Here is a 16,379-nt window from a genome sequence, read left to right as displayed (position 1 = left end):
TGCATTCATTCAGATGCATTTTTACTCAAATTCAAATCCTTTCAAAGACAAAATGACTATATTTCTTGTAATAAATGTTTCTATTATTTTTAATTACAAAAAATAAATACATTTTAATAAAACATATTTTAGTAGATTAAGGCGAGACACCTGTTTACGTCCAGGCACATTTGACAAAGACACAAATGTAATATTGCACATAAAAACCTAATATTGTCATGAAGTAGGGCAGCCATATTTTTTACAGAATTGAATACTTCACTATTGTAAGGTAGATAGGATAAAAACAAGGCAGAATTGTCTCTTTAATCCACTTCTTGAATAGTGGGACCCTGCGATTCAGACTGGGTTTGGAACCCACCGCCTGTGGGGGGGGGGGGAAACTCCTCCTTGATGATGATTGAATTACACAAACTTTCCAGTTCCTTCTGATGATGTTAATACGCTTCCTTTTCTGCCAGCTGATTGTTCTCCAACCGAGTGATAACCTCCTTACACTTATCAATAACCTTATTCTTCTTATCTCCACTAATCCTTCCTTTGAACCTTTCATCTTCAACGCTGTTCTTCACGTTAAAGGCATAAGACTACAGGTTCTTCTTGCGGTCTTCTCCCTTTGCGCATCGTCGTCTGCTTTGTACTTTTCTGCATCCTGCACCATCCGTTCAATCTCCTCTTTGCTTAGCCTACCTTTGTCGTTGGTGATAGTTATTTGATTATCTGGTGCTCTTGTCCACAGCGGTTACATTGAGAATTCCATTTGCATCAATGTCAAAGGTCAGGGGCATGCCTCGTGGTGCAGGGGGGATACCTGTGAGGTCAAACTTGCTGAGCAAATTATCATCTTTGGTCATGGCTCTCTCACCCTCAAACACCTAAATCAAGACACCTGGCTGGTTGTCAAAATAGGTGGAGAATCTCTGAAAAGAGCTCAGACTTAAGCTCTTCAAAAGCAGGCCCGGGAGATGGAAGTATAAAAATCAATGCCTTCGAACAAGGAATCGATCTCGATGCTGGCTTGAGTGCTAGATGAGAGGGTTCTTTTAGCTCTTTCGCAGGCCGTATGAAGCCTCCTCGCTGCTCTCTTATTCTGAGTGATGTCCTTCTTGTGCTTCCTCTAAAACTCCTCAACAAAGTGTTTTACCTCCCGGGTCACAAGATCAGGACATTTCACTCCCCTCTACTGCCTTTGTCTAAGTCGTAAGCAATGGCGGCTGCTGTGGGCTCATTGATAATTCTCAGCACATTAAAACTAGCGATTACCCCAGCATCTTTGGTTGCTTGCCGTTGCGAATCACTGAAATATGCTGGGACTGTAATTACAGCGTTATAAACCCTCTGACCCAGGTAGGGTTTTGCAATTTCTCTAATTTTGACCAGGACCGTGGATGAGATTTTTCGTTTCCCCTTTGTACTTGAACTTTTGGTTTACCGTCCTGCTTGATAACCTTAAAGGGCCAGAGCTTCATCTCGGACCACGGGATCGTTGAACTTTCTACAGATCAGGCGCTTGGCATCAAATAGGGTGTTGTTTGGGTTCAAGAAGACCTGATTCTTGGCGGCGTCTCCAATGAGTCTTTCTGAGTCTGTGAAGGCAACGTAGCAAGGTCTGGTTCTGTTTCCTTGATCATTAGCGATTAAATGATGTCAGTGTTACAAAAGCTCACTGGACAATGATGCAAACGTTTGTGATATCGTTTAATCGAATAATATTGTTCAAAATGAAGACATGAAAATGGGATGAAATCGAGGCTGAGGAAATACGTATGACAAAGGATGCAATGTCAATCACAAACAGTGGACATGAGGGAAATATTCAAATGACCGCATTCACAGTGATATTTCCTTGAGAAGTGATTGTGAAGACATGTTCTTTTAAATGTGTGCGGACATCTCAAAATATTACTTTAATCATTTAAAGATTGCATTATTCTCATCTAAAACTGGCCTACAGAGCATAAAATGATCTATGCTATTTTATTACAAGAATCTGTAAAGGCCACAGAGACGACTGAAGTGTACGAGAATGGGAGAACAATCCCTGTTGGTAACATTTCATAAAATCCCCTAATCGAGGAACATAGCAGAAGGCCCTGCTGGGTCACAGAAGTTTCTACACACACTGGTGTGTATCATAAACCAGAAAACACAAGCTTTTACTAGCTTTTAAGAGTACAAGCCAGTACATTCATTTCGAAAGCCATTATATTTTCCTATGCAAAAGATATATTATGTTAAGACTATAGTATAGTATAGACTTTAGTATATTTTATATTAAAAATCCACAAAGACAACGTTTCATTCGTTATAGTGGGTGAACGGAATAACCATTTAAAACGTAACATAATTATTATTTGTCCTGCAAGATCAGTAACTATAACCGATATTTGGCACACATTTAGAGCCATTGACAGTGGTCCTTTCATATTTAGGTTAAAAGATGACTTACAACAATGTTATAATACATAAATTCTAAAAACACACATAAGCCTAATATTGACAAGAACATTTTGTCACCGGATGTAGGTAACACTATTAAATAAGAGTAACATTCAGTAAAATCAAGTTTCACTTTACGAAATGATGAATATTTATAGAAAATAAATTTCTCGATTCACTGGTTAATGCAGGTCCAGCTGTGACGATGGCTGAATTGATCCAGTCACACTAATATCTGAAAATAGAAAAATATATGCAAATATGTTTATTATGATGCTGAACAATATTCACACTTTATTCATTTCACTATTTTTATTAACTACTTCTAAATTAAATCTTAAATGATTTAATTTATGTTGTCTACGCGAGAATATCATTGACAACCAGCAGAGGGCACTACGGGACAAAATATACTGTTCTTGAGTATTTCCTCTGTTTTCCAAGAAACAATATAAGATTTTTCAGTGTCACTATATTACCTGTAGTAATTTGGTTTGAATGGTCCGTTTTTGTTGAGGCCCATATATTTGGCCTGTTCGTCTGACAGTTCTGTTAGGTGAGCATCAAAGTTGGGAAGATGCAAGCTGGCCACATATTCATCTGAAACACACACGCAAAGTAAATCAATTACATCAATGCTTTATTTGACCAAAGATTGTTGGTTTGAGTGATGCTTACCCATTTTCTTAGGTAGCAGGTAAACATCCTGTTTGTAGCGACCTTCTGGTGCATTATACAGTTCTATCAGGGCTAAAGCCTAACATTAAAATAACAACACAGCCTGTAAGAGATGTTAAATCAGCCACGATAATACAGCTTTTCTGCAGCACCCAGGACTCCCTTCTAAATTTGTATTACCTGAGTTGTAGCTGTGATTGACAGCACAAATGAGGGTACCGTCGAGCAGCTCAGATTCAAGAGCCGGCCCTAAAAAAACAGCACACGGGTGAAAAGATTCAGCCAGATGCAGCAGAACAGAGATTAATCACGGTGGGACCAAATAGCACATTACATTAGCAGAAAACTAGGACTCAATTATGAAAAAAAGAGAGTGAAATGACCTCCGCCAGTAAAATGACTCGTTTCCCATCAGGCCAGATGATGTGGTCGACCTGCGAACGCACCCTCTCCCAGGTGAGCTCTGGAGTCCGCAGACTCGCCTAGAACAGAGAAGGAACAGCCTGTTGACTACATACACACCTGTCCACACAAAAAGAAACCTTTATCTTTCACAAGCAAAATGTTTAAACACACACACCTACCATTCACTTGGTACACATTAAGCACAGTTTACCGTGTTGTAAGAAACATGCGGCTTTCAAGTTGATTAAGTGACCCTGCTGCTCATGTGTTCCCTTTTTCAGAACATTTACAGCTGTTGACTAGACTAGCATTCACCGATAAAATTAAAGGTACATTTCACCCAAAATATGAAAGTTTTGTCATTATTTTCAGATTGCCTTTATTCTGTTTCAAACCTGTAGATTGCTGTTCTTCTAGGAACACAAAATAATGAGGGACGGGCAGTCTCAGTCCCCATACATTTTCATTGCATGTTTAGGTTAATGCCGTCAAGTCATAATGGTTTAAAACAAAGTTAAAGCATAAAATGACAGAAATACATTTTTGTTTAAACAATCCCATAAATTTAATCCCAGAGCTAATGACTTTCCTAAGATTAGAGAAAATGTAGACAAGCTAACCACCTCATATAAAATATTGCAAAAATATTTGCACAAATCAAAAAAACCGAAGTCAGGATGGCTCTTTTAAATAACTCACCACATCGATCTCAGTGTTGGAATGGCCCATGTTACAAACAATACATCCATTCTTCATTCGATCCAATTGTTCCCTGGTAACAACATTTTTGTTCCCTGTATAAAAAGAAATTGTTTTTAATCTTGGTTCACCTTATAACATAAAATTAGTGTGCAGAATATTTTTATAGGATTGTTAAGAGGATGTAAATATGCATTTAAAGTGATAGTTTACCCCTACAATGTTTTGAACAACATGGGGGTGAATAAATGATGACATTTTATATTTTGTTTTGTTATTTTGTTATTACCCTTTTAATGTTTTATATTGGTCTTGAGGACCATATTGAAACAAATGTAGCAGATGTGCCTTTCGCTAGCAGTATAACTTAGACAACCCCATCAACTCTCCATTAAGTTTGACACACATATTTTATCACACGCCATGCAAACATTGGTTTACCCTGCCCACTTCTCAGCAGAAGGTGTCAAATTTTGTATGCAAGGGCATACAGGGCAGTTGCAAGCAAATCAAGAAATGCATTTAAGATGCAAGTGAGCCAGCTGTAACCAGACTCACCTGTGCAGGTGATAACCATGTCCATTTGGCGCACCACCTCATTTAGCTTCACCACTCTGAAGCCGTCCATGCTATTGAGGAGATACAACAAGATCAAATTCAATTCGTATTAAACAGCGAGTGAAAATGTGTGTGTCTTATTTGTAAATGTGCAATCTTCATGAGGGCATACAGTATGTACAATTAATATGAGGAACTCTAATGTTATTTGTGCAAGTCCCTAAAGAGGTTAGTTTACTGAGGCTGTTAGACACAAATGCACACTATTAATGAGACCTTTTCTACTGATTCATAAAGGATTTTTATAAATAGGAAAGTGAACACTTGCATTCGGCTGATGTTTAAATGAAACATTTTGCATGGAGTACAATTGATTGCTTATGGCTCCTGAGACTCTTCTTTTGATTCAGTTAATCTTATTGTTTCCGAGTGCATGTGTCTTACCAAGCCTGAAGAGCACAAATAGGATCGATCTCTGTCACACACACTATGGCTCCAAGTGCTTTCAGGGCAGAACAACAACCCTTTCCCACCTACACCAGAGCAAATACACATGCAAAAATATTCAAAATCTCTATTTAAAGAAACAGTTGCAAGAAAAATGTAAATGTTGTCATCATGTTGCTCAAACTAAATTACTTTACTTTTCTGTGGAAACACAACAGTTATTTGTGTGAACATTGCTCTTTTTCCATACAAAGACCGTAAACAGGAACAGAGTCTGTCAAGCTCCAAATAAAGACAAGACATCTTTTCAAAGTAACACCACAGACAGTTAACAAACTTGACGTTAATCAATTTGACGTAATAATGCAGAGCACATTCTTTTCACTACATTTTAGGGATGCACGATAAATTATTGGCCATATTGGTAAAATTGAATACAATTTAGGCAGATATATATTATATTCGATAAATAATTTCCTCTGGTTAAACCTTAAGCATCACACTGTTCACAGGTAAAAATCTTTAAAGTACTGTCTTACTGTCATAATCATTCTTCTTTGTTGATGTATGTGCAGTATGTCAATACAGTATTTATGAATGTGTAAATTACAAAAACATATTGCTTTATAAAGGGAAAAGAATCATTAACAAGTGTAAAGTACATGATTGGTACATGATTTTCAGGGGAAAAATAGAACTAATGGTTACCTTGTTTTCTGCATTGAATGTTGTCAAATAAAAGCAGTCGTCCACTTTTTGCCTTTTCTTTCAATCTTAGGGAATTTTATATTAATATTTAGATACGGTATAATCGGCCAATATATCGGTTATCAGCTTCAAATTATCGGGTACCACAATTATCTGCCACAATTTACATATCGGTGCATCCCTACTACATTTAAAGGACCTTTTTGTCCTTGGTCCTTGACAGCCCCAGTTATAGTTTTGTTTGATGGAAAAAAGCCTGGAAAATCTGCTAAATTTGTATCTGTTAAAACGATTATGTAGGTTAGGAGCAACGTGAGGGTAAGAATATTTTTGTGAGCTATTTTTAGACCACTGTTCATTCAGCATGTCTTCAAACTTTGAGGTGTGGAAGCTTAGAGGTACAGTACATGATACAGATTACCTCGATTCTACTTTTGAGTAATTAAAAAACAAGCACATGCTGACTGACCTCTCCATAACCACAGACCACCACCTGCTTCCCACCAAACATCACATCTGTCGTTCTCTTCAGACTAAAAGAGAAAAGGAGGAAGTCTGTGATGATTTTATTCTTCCTAAGATAAGCATGAGTCATGTATGATAAGTCAGAGAAGGAAGTGACATGCGAAGCTAATCAGAAAATCACATCTCAGGCTCATACCCATCCAGGATGGACTCTCTGCAGCAGTACAGATTATCAAACTTTTGCTTGGTCACAGAGTCGTTGACATTCATAGCAGGGACGCAGAGCTTGCCGGCTTTGGAGAGCTGGTACAGCCTAACAGAAAATCAAAAGAGACTTTTAGTAAGTTTGCAGTACTGTCTTTTCAAAGTTGTAATCATGATTTTCAACACATTTGGTTCCTTTTAAAATGATTGGCCTCCCCAACAAGGTCATGGTGGAATACACGAATACACCATTTTGTGTGCGTCTTTATGTCCATCTTTACCTGTGTACGCCTGTGACACTCTCCTCCACGATCCCCCGCACTTTCTTAAACACACTGGGGTACTTCTTATACACCCAGTGGGTCAGATCTCCCCCATCATCCAGGATCTATGAGAAACAAAATTCATGATGACCCACAGGGATCTTGACAAACTCAAAACACTGATTCCGTTCTTCAAACGTCATTAGAACAGCACAGAGCTGCATATACCATGTTTGCCTGCCAGCCCTCCGTGTTCACACAGCGGTCGATGCACCACCAGAAGTCATCTTCTGATTCTCCCTTCCAGGCAAAAACCGACACGCCTTTAAAAGGTAAATAAGGAATGAGTTCAGAATAGCACGGCGAATAAATCGTCAGGTTACATTGGAATTGGCGGATCATTAGACAACTTAAGTTCGGTTACCGTTCTCGGCCAAAGCTGCTGCCACTTCATTCTGTGTGGAGTAAATGTTACAGGCAGTCCAGCGACACTGAGCGCCCAATGCCACTAGAGTCTCGATTAGGACCTGGGAGAAACCAATTTCAATTCAAACACTGTAGTTGCAGCATAAGCATGTGCATGTGTAATATTGTAATTATAACATACTGCGGTTTGTGCGGTGATGTGAGTGCAGCCGACCACTTTAGCCCCAGCAAGTGGTTTCTCCCCCTGGGCTCTCTTGCGTAGGGAAATGAGTGCAGACATATCTGTGGATGGGCAAATGTGTGCTTTGTTTTCATTCAAGTCCAGGTTTAAGCATGTTCAAAAGATGAAATGGGATACAGTGTGAGCGGATTGTGGTGGCAACGCTGACATCTTGACTAAGTAATTGCTTAAAGAAAATCAAGAACTGGAGACTGATGCCCTGAGTCAACAGTCCTCTTCCTATACTGTTAACATTAAATAAAAAAAACTGACTGAGATACAATAGATGAGAAAATAATGGTTAATCTCCAGTTAGGCTGACGTTTTTACCCGGAAAAAGATCTGAAACTCTGCATACTGTAAAATCCATCTTAATGCTTTAGCAAACTATGACATAACAATGAAGTAAAAATGTTCCCACGAAGACGGAAGCGCTCCATGTATCCAGCCCTTTTGATCTTTAAAACAATATTTGACTAAAGGTCTGGTCCTAGACAATAAGATTAGATGTTGCCAGTTTCGTGAGCAGGACTCATCTGTCAGTCAGCTGCGAGACAACAGGCGGTCTGTGGACATGCCGTTTCATTATGAGCCTGGGAAAACCTGACATGAAGTACAAATCAGGTGAATCCAAACCTTGCTCTGCGATCTCAATCTCCCGCCGGCCAAACTCGGCCTGCTTGATGTTCTTGACGCAGAAGTCACTGCTGCCCTTCGAGTTGACCTGGCTCTTTTCACGGGGAGACGTCTCATCATCCGAACTGTCGGTGTATGAGGCAGCTATAATAGCAGAGATAGAGATACAAAGTTTACATTTGAGACAATGTAACAATAGTGCACACAATTGATGACGGCATATCACAATTTCAACCCTCAAAATAAAATGAACATTTTGTATTCAATGTGCTTTAAAGGATTTGTTTTTTATTCTGATCAAGCTAAAATGTATTCGAGCAATCTGCTGTTTGGAGTGAATGGGATCCATCTGTGGTCACAAACATGCAAGAATGTTTATCCCTTACTTCTGTTGATATTATGAAAGATTAAACCATGTGAATTTGTTTGATTTAGAGCCAGCTACAAAAAAGATTTACACCACAGACTGAAAAAAATAGGACATTTTTGGTGAATGGTTGTCCTAAACTGGTATTATCTAATTGTGTTCTTAAATTTAACAGCTGACAGCTGAACTAATCCATTACATACCTTTCTATTAAAGTTATCAAGATTAATTTGTTCTGACAGTTAAACTCTGATTGACTATAGCCAATAAACTGTGAGAAATGTGAGAAATGTTTAAGGTGTCTGAATAATTTTTGGTTTGATTGTATATTTGTGTGTTTTCGTGAATGAATGCTTTAGCTCTACTTGGCTTGCAACAAGGGTGGATGGGTCGGACCTGAGCTGTAGCTGTCTGTAGAGGACTGAGAGATCGAGCGGGACAAAGAACGTCGCCCGGTCTTCGTAGGGAACTTGCTGAACTCCTGTTTTTCCTCTTGGTTGGCAAACTGAATTTGCTGCAGTGAGATGAAGGTATGGAAAAAGACAGAATGGGGGAGAGATAACACAAACACGTGTTACTGTTGTAATTTAATTTATGGCATCACCAAAACTTTTGATTTACTAAACTCTAAAGTAATACCGCAAATACTACATCATACAACAACAGTATCTGTTTAGGTACTCTGCACCTCTGGCTCATTTCCAGCAGTACAGATTATTCAAACTGTGAATTGTTCCTTTTCAGGTACAACTTAAAAACAAAACTACAGAATATTAAACGCACTAAAATACTCTGGGGAACAGCATAGCTTCAAACATCGTCTAAATATAGCCTAAAAGGAGCCACAGCTGTATTGACATTTAACTATTACATAACGAAATCATCTGGGGACTTGTTTCATTCAGTTTTAATAATGCACATCCATAATTTATAGGTAATGTGATTGCTTTCTGTGCACTGCTGTGTTTGTGTCTATACACGCACACACATATGCTCCTTCAAAGTAATACAGCACACAGTGTGACAAAATAATTGAAGGAATTATACAAACGTTTTACATAATAACTTACAGAACTGTATGCGTGACAGACTGATGATGTCTGTTATGTAAAGTAAGAGCGGAAAAGGGTGGGCATCGGTGCTGGACTATTACATTTTTACAGTATATGCAGGTAAATTACCAAGCAGAGCTGCGGCACTCCTTTTTCATGCTTCTTTCATACACAGATGTCTCATCCTAGTCCATGGATGACCATTAGCTCAGCTTCTGAGGACCCAGATTTACTGGGAACAGGAACATAAATATGGCTGTCCTTTAGCAAACCGAGCTTATCATTACAAACCCATTTGGTTTGATATGTAACCAAAAGTGCAGCGTCAATGTTTGTTCTTAGCTCAAACCTCCTTCCTGTCACTCTTACATCATTTTCCCGGCAGACACACTTTCATTAAAAAACTTTGGTAACCTCTTCCCTGTGACCTTCACGAATGACATCTAATTGTTAATTCAAGAGAGGGAAGAACATACACAAATATGTGTGTGTGTGTGCAGTTATAAGGTGTGAAATTATCAGATAATTTGTACAATATTTACTGTCCAAGCATAGACCAGAGACAGATAGAGATGACTATGTAGTATCCAAAAACATGAGATTTTATCCAGGGGACATCGTGAAGCATCCTTATAAAACTGCCCTGCATGTACCGTGTAAGATTAAACAGTAAAGTTCAACAGCGCTCAATAACATCCTTATAAAACTGCCCTGCATGTACCGTGTAAGATTAAACAGTAAAGTTCAACAGCGCTCAATAATCTGATCCTTTCCCCAAGCAAAACATCGTCCTCACCACACACAAAACACACAGATGGTATCACAATTACAACTGTCAATCACAAAATTTACAGACCCAAATTAATAGATGGCAAAACAACATGTTTTTAGTTCATATTTACTTTTGGGAATATTTGTATTTTTGCAAATCTGAGGACAGTCTGTGACAATGTAGAGCTCACTTATAAGAACACGTAACATTGGGAACATTTTCACGGACAGGAGACCTTAACAAGTCTCCGTGCTTTGTAGGAGAAGCAACTGTAATATTATACAGATTAAATTTTCCATTTATCTTTCCTATAGTATGATTTTCCTAAGACTTGAAAATTCCATACAATGCCCAATGCACATTACGATATCAGTTTGATATTCAGTGAGTGACCTCAAGTCAACAATCTAAATTCCAATCACCAAATAATTCAGACACTCCCTGCAGATATGTTAAATCTGTTATCTAACGTGATTTCCCAGACAGCACACACGTTCTGAGCTTAGCTATGTTTGGATATAAAACTCCAGGACATTCAGGTGATGTTGACACGACACACAGCTGATTTTTCAAGGAAATTAGAGTGATAAAAATGCCATTGTGAAGCGGCATAGTGACCTGAGGCAGAGCTTTGAACTGAAAGTGCTTGAAATAACTGCACAATGACCACAGTATACTGTGATTCTTCAGGTGAATAACAAAGAAAAAGACATAGTTGGAACAGGAAGCGATTTGCATTTATGTACTGGGCTAACACTCTTCCAGATAAAACAGCTACTTTTTCCAATCATTGCATTACTTGGGTTTCAAACCCATTACTCTAAGCGTTACTCTACCAGTTGAGTTACCAAAATATAAAACCACATTAACATTACTCACAGTTCATTTCATCGCCCCCTCCATTTAATTATCAAATTGCATGTTTTAACACATTTGCAATGCACTTTCATAATCCTGAGTGCTGTGAATGATAAAGCAAAGATCTAATGCATGAGCAAAGTTATATATGAAATAGTCTTATAAGTCACAAACATTCGGTTTAATCAATGACGGGTTGTGTGATTCTGACAAAGTTGGTTTCAGTAAATACTGACCATACACGGAATATTCCATGTTCACACAGACCAGACTGATTCTCTGGTTTTACCTTCATACTTTGAACTCACTGCAGGTCTATTTTAGTCTAAGTCTAGGCGTAATCAGTCATCGGGAAACATGGTGTCTCAAATCTCCCTACACAAAGAAAAAGGAACTGAGAACATGATATATTAAATATTGTTTTCCTTCAGTTTTTCCAGTGTACCAACATGTTGACAGTGATTCCTTTAAGAAAATGTACATTAGGTACAGAAAAACATATTAAGTACAGTTCTATAGGTAATAAATAGCATACCCCAGGGGGAAAGGGGGCAGATTTGAAAGGTAATTTTATTAGAAAGCTTAAATAGCTTTTTGAGTTTTATAATAAGCCATTAATGGTTTATTGGTCTGCTTTTTGCCTTATATTTTTACGTATGAAGTAACATTTGAGATTTTATGCTTATTTTAGGAAAATATAAAGAATATTATAATGACAGCATAAGGTTTCCAAATGTTAATATTTATATACACTTGGAAGTATACACATAGAGAAACATTTTCAATTTAAATATATTTGTACTGTCACAACTTTCTCAATAAATCTTGTTTCATGATAGAGACAAACATACAAATTAATGAAATAAAGGCCACTATTAAACTTACTAAAGTACAAAATATGCCATTCTGATAAGTTCTCAATAAAGTAAATATTAACACTTAAATGAAACAAATAATGTTCAGTAGACTTTCAGGGGGCGCCTTCAAATCTTCTGGAGGCCCCTTAGGGGGGGCCAGACCCCAGTTTGAAAACGCCTCCTATACTAAATTAAACATTCTAATATACTAGAAATATAAATACACTAACATAGAAATATTTCCTGAACAGCTGATTTTCACCACAAAAATAAAAATTTCCTGTTCTAAAGGATGGATGACAGTATGGAACTTACCCTGGGAAAGTCATAGCCATAGCTCATGGTCGCTTTCTGTGGCGGCTGCCGCTGGCCTGTGTGCATGTGTATTGTTGCGACCTGAGTTCCACCATGTAGTTTAACCCACGGGAGGGTGGAGAGAGGGAGGTTTTAGCAGACTTGTGGAGTTCTTACAGCGGACATGAGGATATGGGAGGTGACACGCAACCAATAAATAAACCACTTACAACCCGACCAGCCTCCTTGTTCTCTCTATTTCTAGAGTCTACCATTTTCTGTAACTACGCTGTAGACATACGTGCAGTAAAAATAATAATGAAACGTGTTGTCCTGAAGCGTTTTAATCCAACTGGATTCTCCCAGTGACATAAGGAACCGGCTTTCCTGCAGAGTTTACCCAGGCATGCTAATAAAAACAGGCTCTGTGGGGAATTAAACTTTGTTTCTCCAAACCCCTACAGAATCCAATGTAGGTCACGCAGGTCAACTCTATTTCGAGACTTGACAAAAAAATATTCCACAACAAACACACAGACGCCATGGAAATCCACACAGTTCAAACGGACCCAAACCGGTAAGAACAGCCAGTCATTATTTGGCCAACAGACACTGCTGAGCCATTTACAATGTTTCTGTCCAAAACCTGCTAGGCTGCTTCTGTAGTCCTTATGTTACCATCCTAGTCTCTAATCCCTGTTCAAGGTCACACAATGAACCCTACTCACAAAATGATTGTCAACAGAAACAAAGATCTCAACAGTCCTCTACAGGGATTTTAATGATCATCATTTATTGTATGGGAAAGAGCTTGGCGTATGGGCTTTAAATTACTCCTGTGGGTTCATTTTTGGTGAACTATCGCTTTAAGTCCATCCTTTATTTCACTGTCATTACAACTGAATTGTCTTTCTGTCATCATTTACTCTTGCCATTTCAAAGATGTATGATTTTCTTTCTTCTACAGGACACAAAAGAATATATTATGAAGAGTAACCGAACAGCGCCATTGCCCATTGACTTGCATTGGTTTTGTGTCAATACATTAGAAGTCAATAGGTACCGCTGTTGTTCGGTTACCAACATTCTTCAAAATATCTTCTTTTGTGTTCTGCAGAAGAAATTAAGTCATACAGGTTTTGAAATGGCAATCCCTTGAACACGATTCGACCAAGAAAGTAAAAGTTACCAACCCACTCAACAAAAATTATCATTCAGCACAAACCCCTAGAGTGAATTAAATAATTGGGCTCTGAAGTGTAGATGTTCTAGCATGAATAAATGAAATGAGATGGGATCTTAAACTCTCTAAGATGAAAAATCATTGTAAAGAGACCCTAATGGACAAGAAAATCTCAGGCAGTGAAACAGCAACCTCAGTCAAAACCTTCAATACATCCATTGAGCAGAACTGGAGGTTCAAGCAGTGGCTTTCCAAGTTTCCTGAAATTTGATCTAATCTTCAGAACTATGTGCATCATACCTTAATGTATAATAAGCCAGGAAGAAGAAAGAGAACAAAAGCAATTCTGTGTTCTTGTACTAGCAGAAAGAGTCAGTTAGGAGTCATAAGGAATGTACTGCCAGAAAAACTTCACAAAGCAAGCGAAATTAAATGCTGTGAGAGAAAAACAGGTCTATTGATAAAGACAAAGAAACTAAATTCTTCATTTAGGTTTTTTTGCCATATAAGAGGTATGTTTGAAGAGAAAACACAGAGAACAATAACAATGGGAAGAACTGAAGATCAGTGCGGGTCTCTCAGCAGGTATGACCCGACTGCGGCCCCATGCCAAGATGCTGTCTGAGAAACTCTGAAAAAATGTTCCAGAGTGACTCCGTAGACATGTGTCCTATTTCTCGAACTCAATGCAGCCTCTTTTCACCATGTTATCGGAACCTCTCGGTCAAAGCCAGCAGTTGTACTAAGAGAGAAACTTTCTCACACTCTCAAACTGTGAGGAGAGAAAGAATACGATTGCACTGAAAACTGTGAATACAAGAGCAAGACCTGCCAGCACATACAAAAGAGGAATATACAAGATCAGAAGGGAAACAAGTACACTACAAACAAGAGAAAGTGTTCTGATACTTCAACCATTGTTCATTCTAAGAGATTTGATATGGTAAAGGGTAACCCGAGTGGTTAAGAGTGAAAAACTGAGAACACAAAGTCATTTACAGGGCGAATTAAAGAACATTAGAGAGATTGTTCCAAACCTGTATGAATATTTTAGTTTTGCTAAACATAAGTAAATGAAGACAGATTTTCATTTTTGGGTGAATGTGATGTCTGAAAATGACAAATATAACTAGGGGAGTATCTGTGTTCTGCTGGTATAACATGTTTAAATGTATATTTGCATGGCACCCTGTCCTGCAACAGTACAAACCCAAATTTAGATTATTAAAGAGAAGATGGGAACTTTGTTACTGTATTTGGTTTGGCAGCTGAATAGAAGCAGACGAACAGCATTTGGCTCCGTTGTATAACCAGCTGACAACTCTGATGAGAGTGGGCAGAGTAGTGTGGCTCTTTTACCACCCACACACACACACACACACACACACACACACACACACACACACACACACACACAGACAGACTTCATAGGGCCACAGCGAATACATTTAATCACTCTGGCCTGGATCATCTGTCATACCTATGGATCATCTGTCATACCTATCCATCAGTCCATCTTGTAATGATAGATAATCTCTCTTTGATCTGTGCAGTAGTGCCTCAATAAATTGTATGGCAGTCCTGTTACAGTGATATTATTCACAACATAATCCTGCTGAAAAAAGTTAATATCAATTCTAATGGCTTCTATTACAAATGCCACTATGAAACTCCATTAAAACCATTTAAAAACGCATGTACATGTTGTGAATGTAATGGTGTTCACTGGTTCCCATCCCAAAAGAACGCAACACATGACTAGTAGACACAATTAAATAAGATTCATATTATAAGCATTAAATCCATTAGACATTCTGTGCCTGTTTCGCGTAGGCTACCATGATGATCTGTTAGACATAATATATTTCCACCCCATATATGGCAAATAACCCTGGGAATCATGCGTTTGAGAATTGGTCAAATTCTAACAGTGTAGGCTACGATAAAATATATTGCTCGTTTAACGTTAGGTGAGTTATATCACATGACAGATTGAAGCAAACAACTAGTTCAACTCTTATCAGGGATAATCTTTCCCAACGATCCCTGGGTGACATGTTCCCAGCCAGTGCGTCATCATGCGATGTTTTCATTAGACACACGACGCGTGTTTATCCCATAAAAACACGAAAAATTAACATTAACCAGAGTAAAGACAAGCTCCTCTTACCTTCTTGACAGATTTGTGAGTCGGGACCGCAGTGAATGCGGCGGGCAGCTCGCCGGCGTTCATGTTCACGTCGTTCTTGGTGCCCGTGAATGCGGAGTATTTCTCAGCAACGTTTTCGCTCTCTTTAAACTCTTTACTGGCCTGTTTCACCTCCACCTTCGCATCCCCGCCAGAGTCTGTCATGGCAATGTGAATCTACGCGACGGCAGATGATTTTACGCGGTAGCTCCGTTAGCGTAACCTTTGGATTCGTCCTTACGCCGCCGGAGCGTTTGTAAAGCTCCGAGCGTCTCGAAAGCGGAAGGGGAGATGGCGAAAACAGTCGGAGCTAAACTGTCAAATGCGGCAAAGAAACAAAAGCGAATGGTTGAAGTTTACAACAACGCCATTTTACCCCAAGCCATGGATGACAGATTAATATTATTTGTCTGTCCGGTTGACGGTCAGTATCCGCGGTGGGCGGGGCGTAGAGTCAGGCACCTGCACGCAGAACGCAGAGGAAGTTATAGGAGTGCGTGTACCGTAACGTGTCGGCTTGCTGCAGAGCCCTTTTTCGGGATATTTTAACCATTTTAGCCGTTATGCAAAAACGTGGTTTGCTAATCGTGTATATCGTATTTCATACAGATTAAATATCATCTAAAAATACACGAAAAGGTGAATGACCTTTATTTAATC

General features: G+C 38.7%; 2 protein-coding genes across 3 annotated transcripts; both read right to left on the bottom strand.

Annotated features, from left to right (window-relative positions):
- Positions 1-305: 305 nt before the first annotated feature.
- hspa1b (heat shock protein family A (Hsp70) member 1B) lies at positions 306-1,638 on the bottom strand (the record flags this gene model as incomplete). The annotated part of the gene is given in 11 exon segments (XM_079468132.1): positions 306-437; positions 441-587; positions 593-722; positions 724-875; positions 879-923; positions 925-954; positions 956-1,117; positions 1,121-1,173; positions 1,176-1,404; positions 1,407-1,476; positions 1,478-1,638. Coding segments are annotated over 11 exon segments (1,311 nt in total), but the record flags the coding sequence as incomplete, so codon positions are not given.
- A 33-nt stretch (positions 1,639-1,671) lies between these two features.
- ahcyl1 (adenosylhomocysteinase-like 1) lies at positions 1,672-16,249 on the bottom strand (the record flags this gene model as incomplete). Of its 2 annotated transcripts, XM_079467091.1 has the most annotated exons (17): positions 15,702-16,249; positions 8,912-9,029; positions 8,149-8,292; positions 7,474-7,574; positions 7,291-7,393; positions 7,095-7,189; positions 6,885-6,991; positions 6,596-6,712; positions 6,404-6,467; positions 5,224-5,312; positions 4,780-4,850; positions 4,222-4,316; positions 3,501-3,599; positions 3,298-3,366; positions 3,118-3,196; positions 2,919-3,039; positions 1,672-2,674 (listed from the first exon to the last, which is right to left on the bottom strand). In XM_079467091.1, the coding sequence occupies exons 1-17, from the start codon at positions 15,882-15,884 to the stop codon at positions 2,668-2,670; spliced, it is 1,662 nt and encodes a 553-aa protein (XP_079323217.1). In that variant the 5' UTR covers positions 15,885-16,249. The 2 variants fall into 2 exon arrangements, with proteins under 2 accessions (XP_079323217.1, XP_079323218.1); XM_079467092.1 differs by lacking the exon at positions 1,672-2,674 and having other exon boundaries at positions 2,915-3,039; positions 15,702-16,155.
- Positions 16,250-16,379: the final 130 nt, after the last annotated feature.

Source organism: Barbatula barbatula (assembly GCF_947034865.1).
Source record: "Barbatula barbatula genome assembly, chromosome: 11".
NCBI classification, from domain to species: Eukaryota; Metazoa; Chordata; class Actinopteri; order Cypriniformes; family Nemacheilidae; genus Barbatula; species Barbatula barbatula.
The sequence above is the reverse complement of the archived record's forward strand: the minus strand, read 5'-3'. Positions and strand labels throughout refer to the sequence as shown.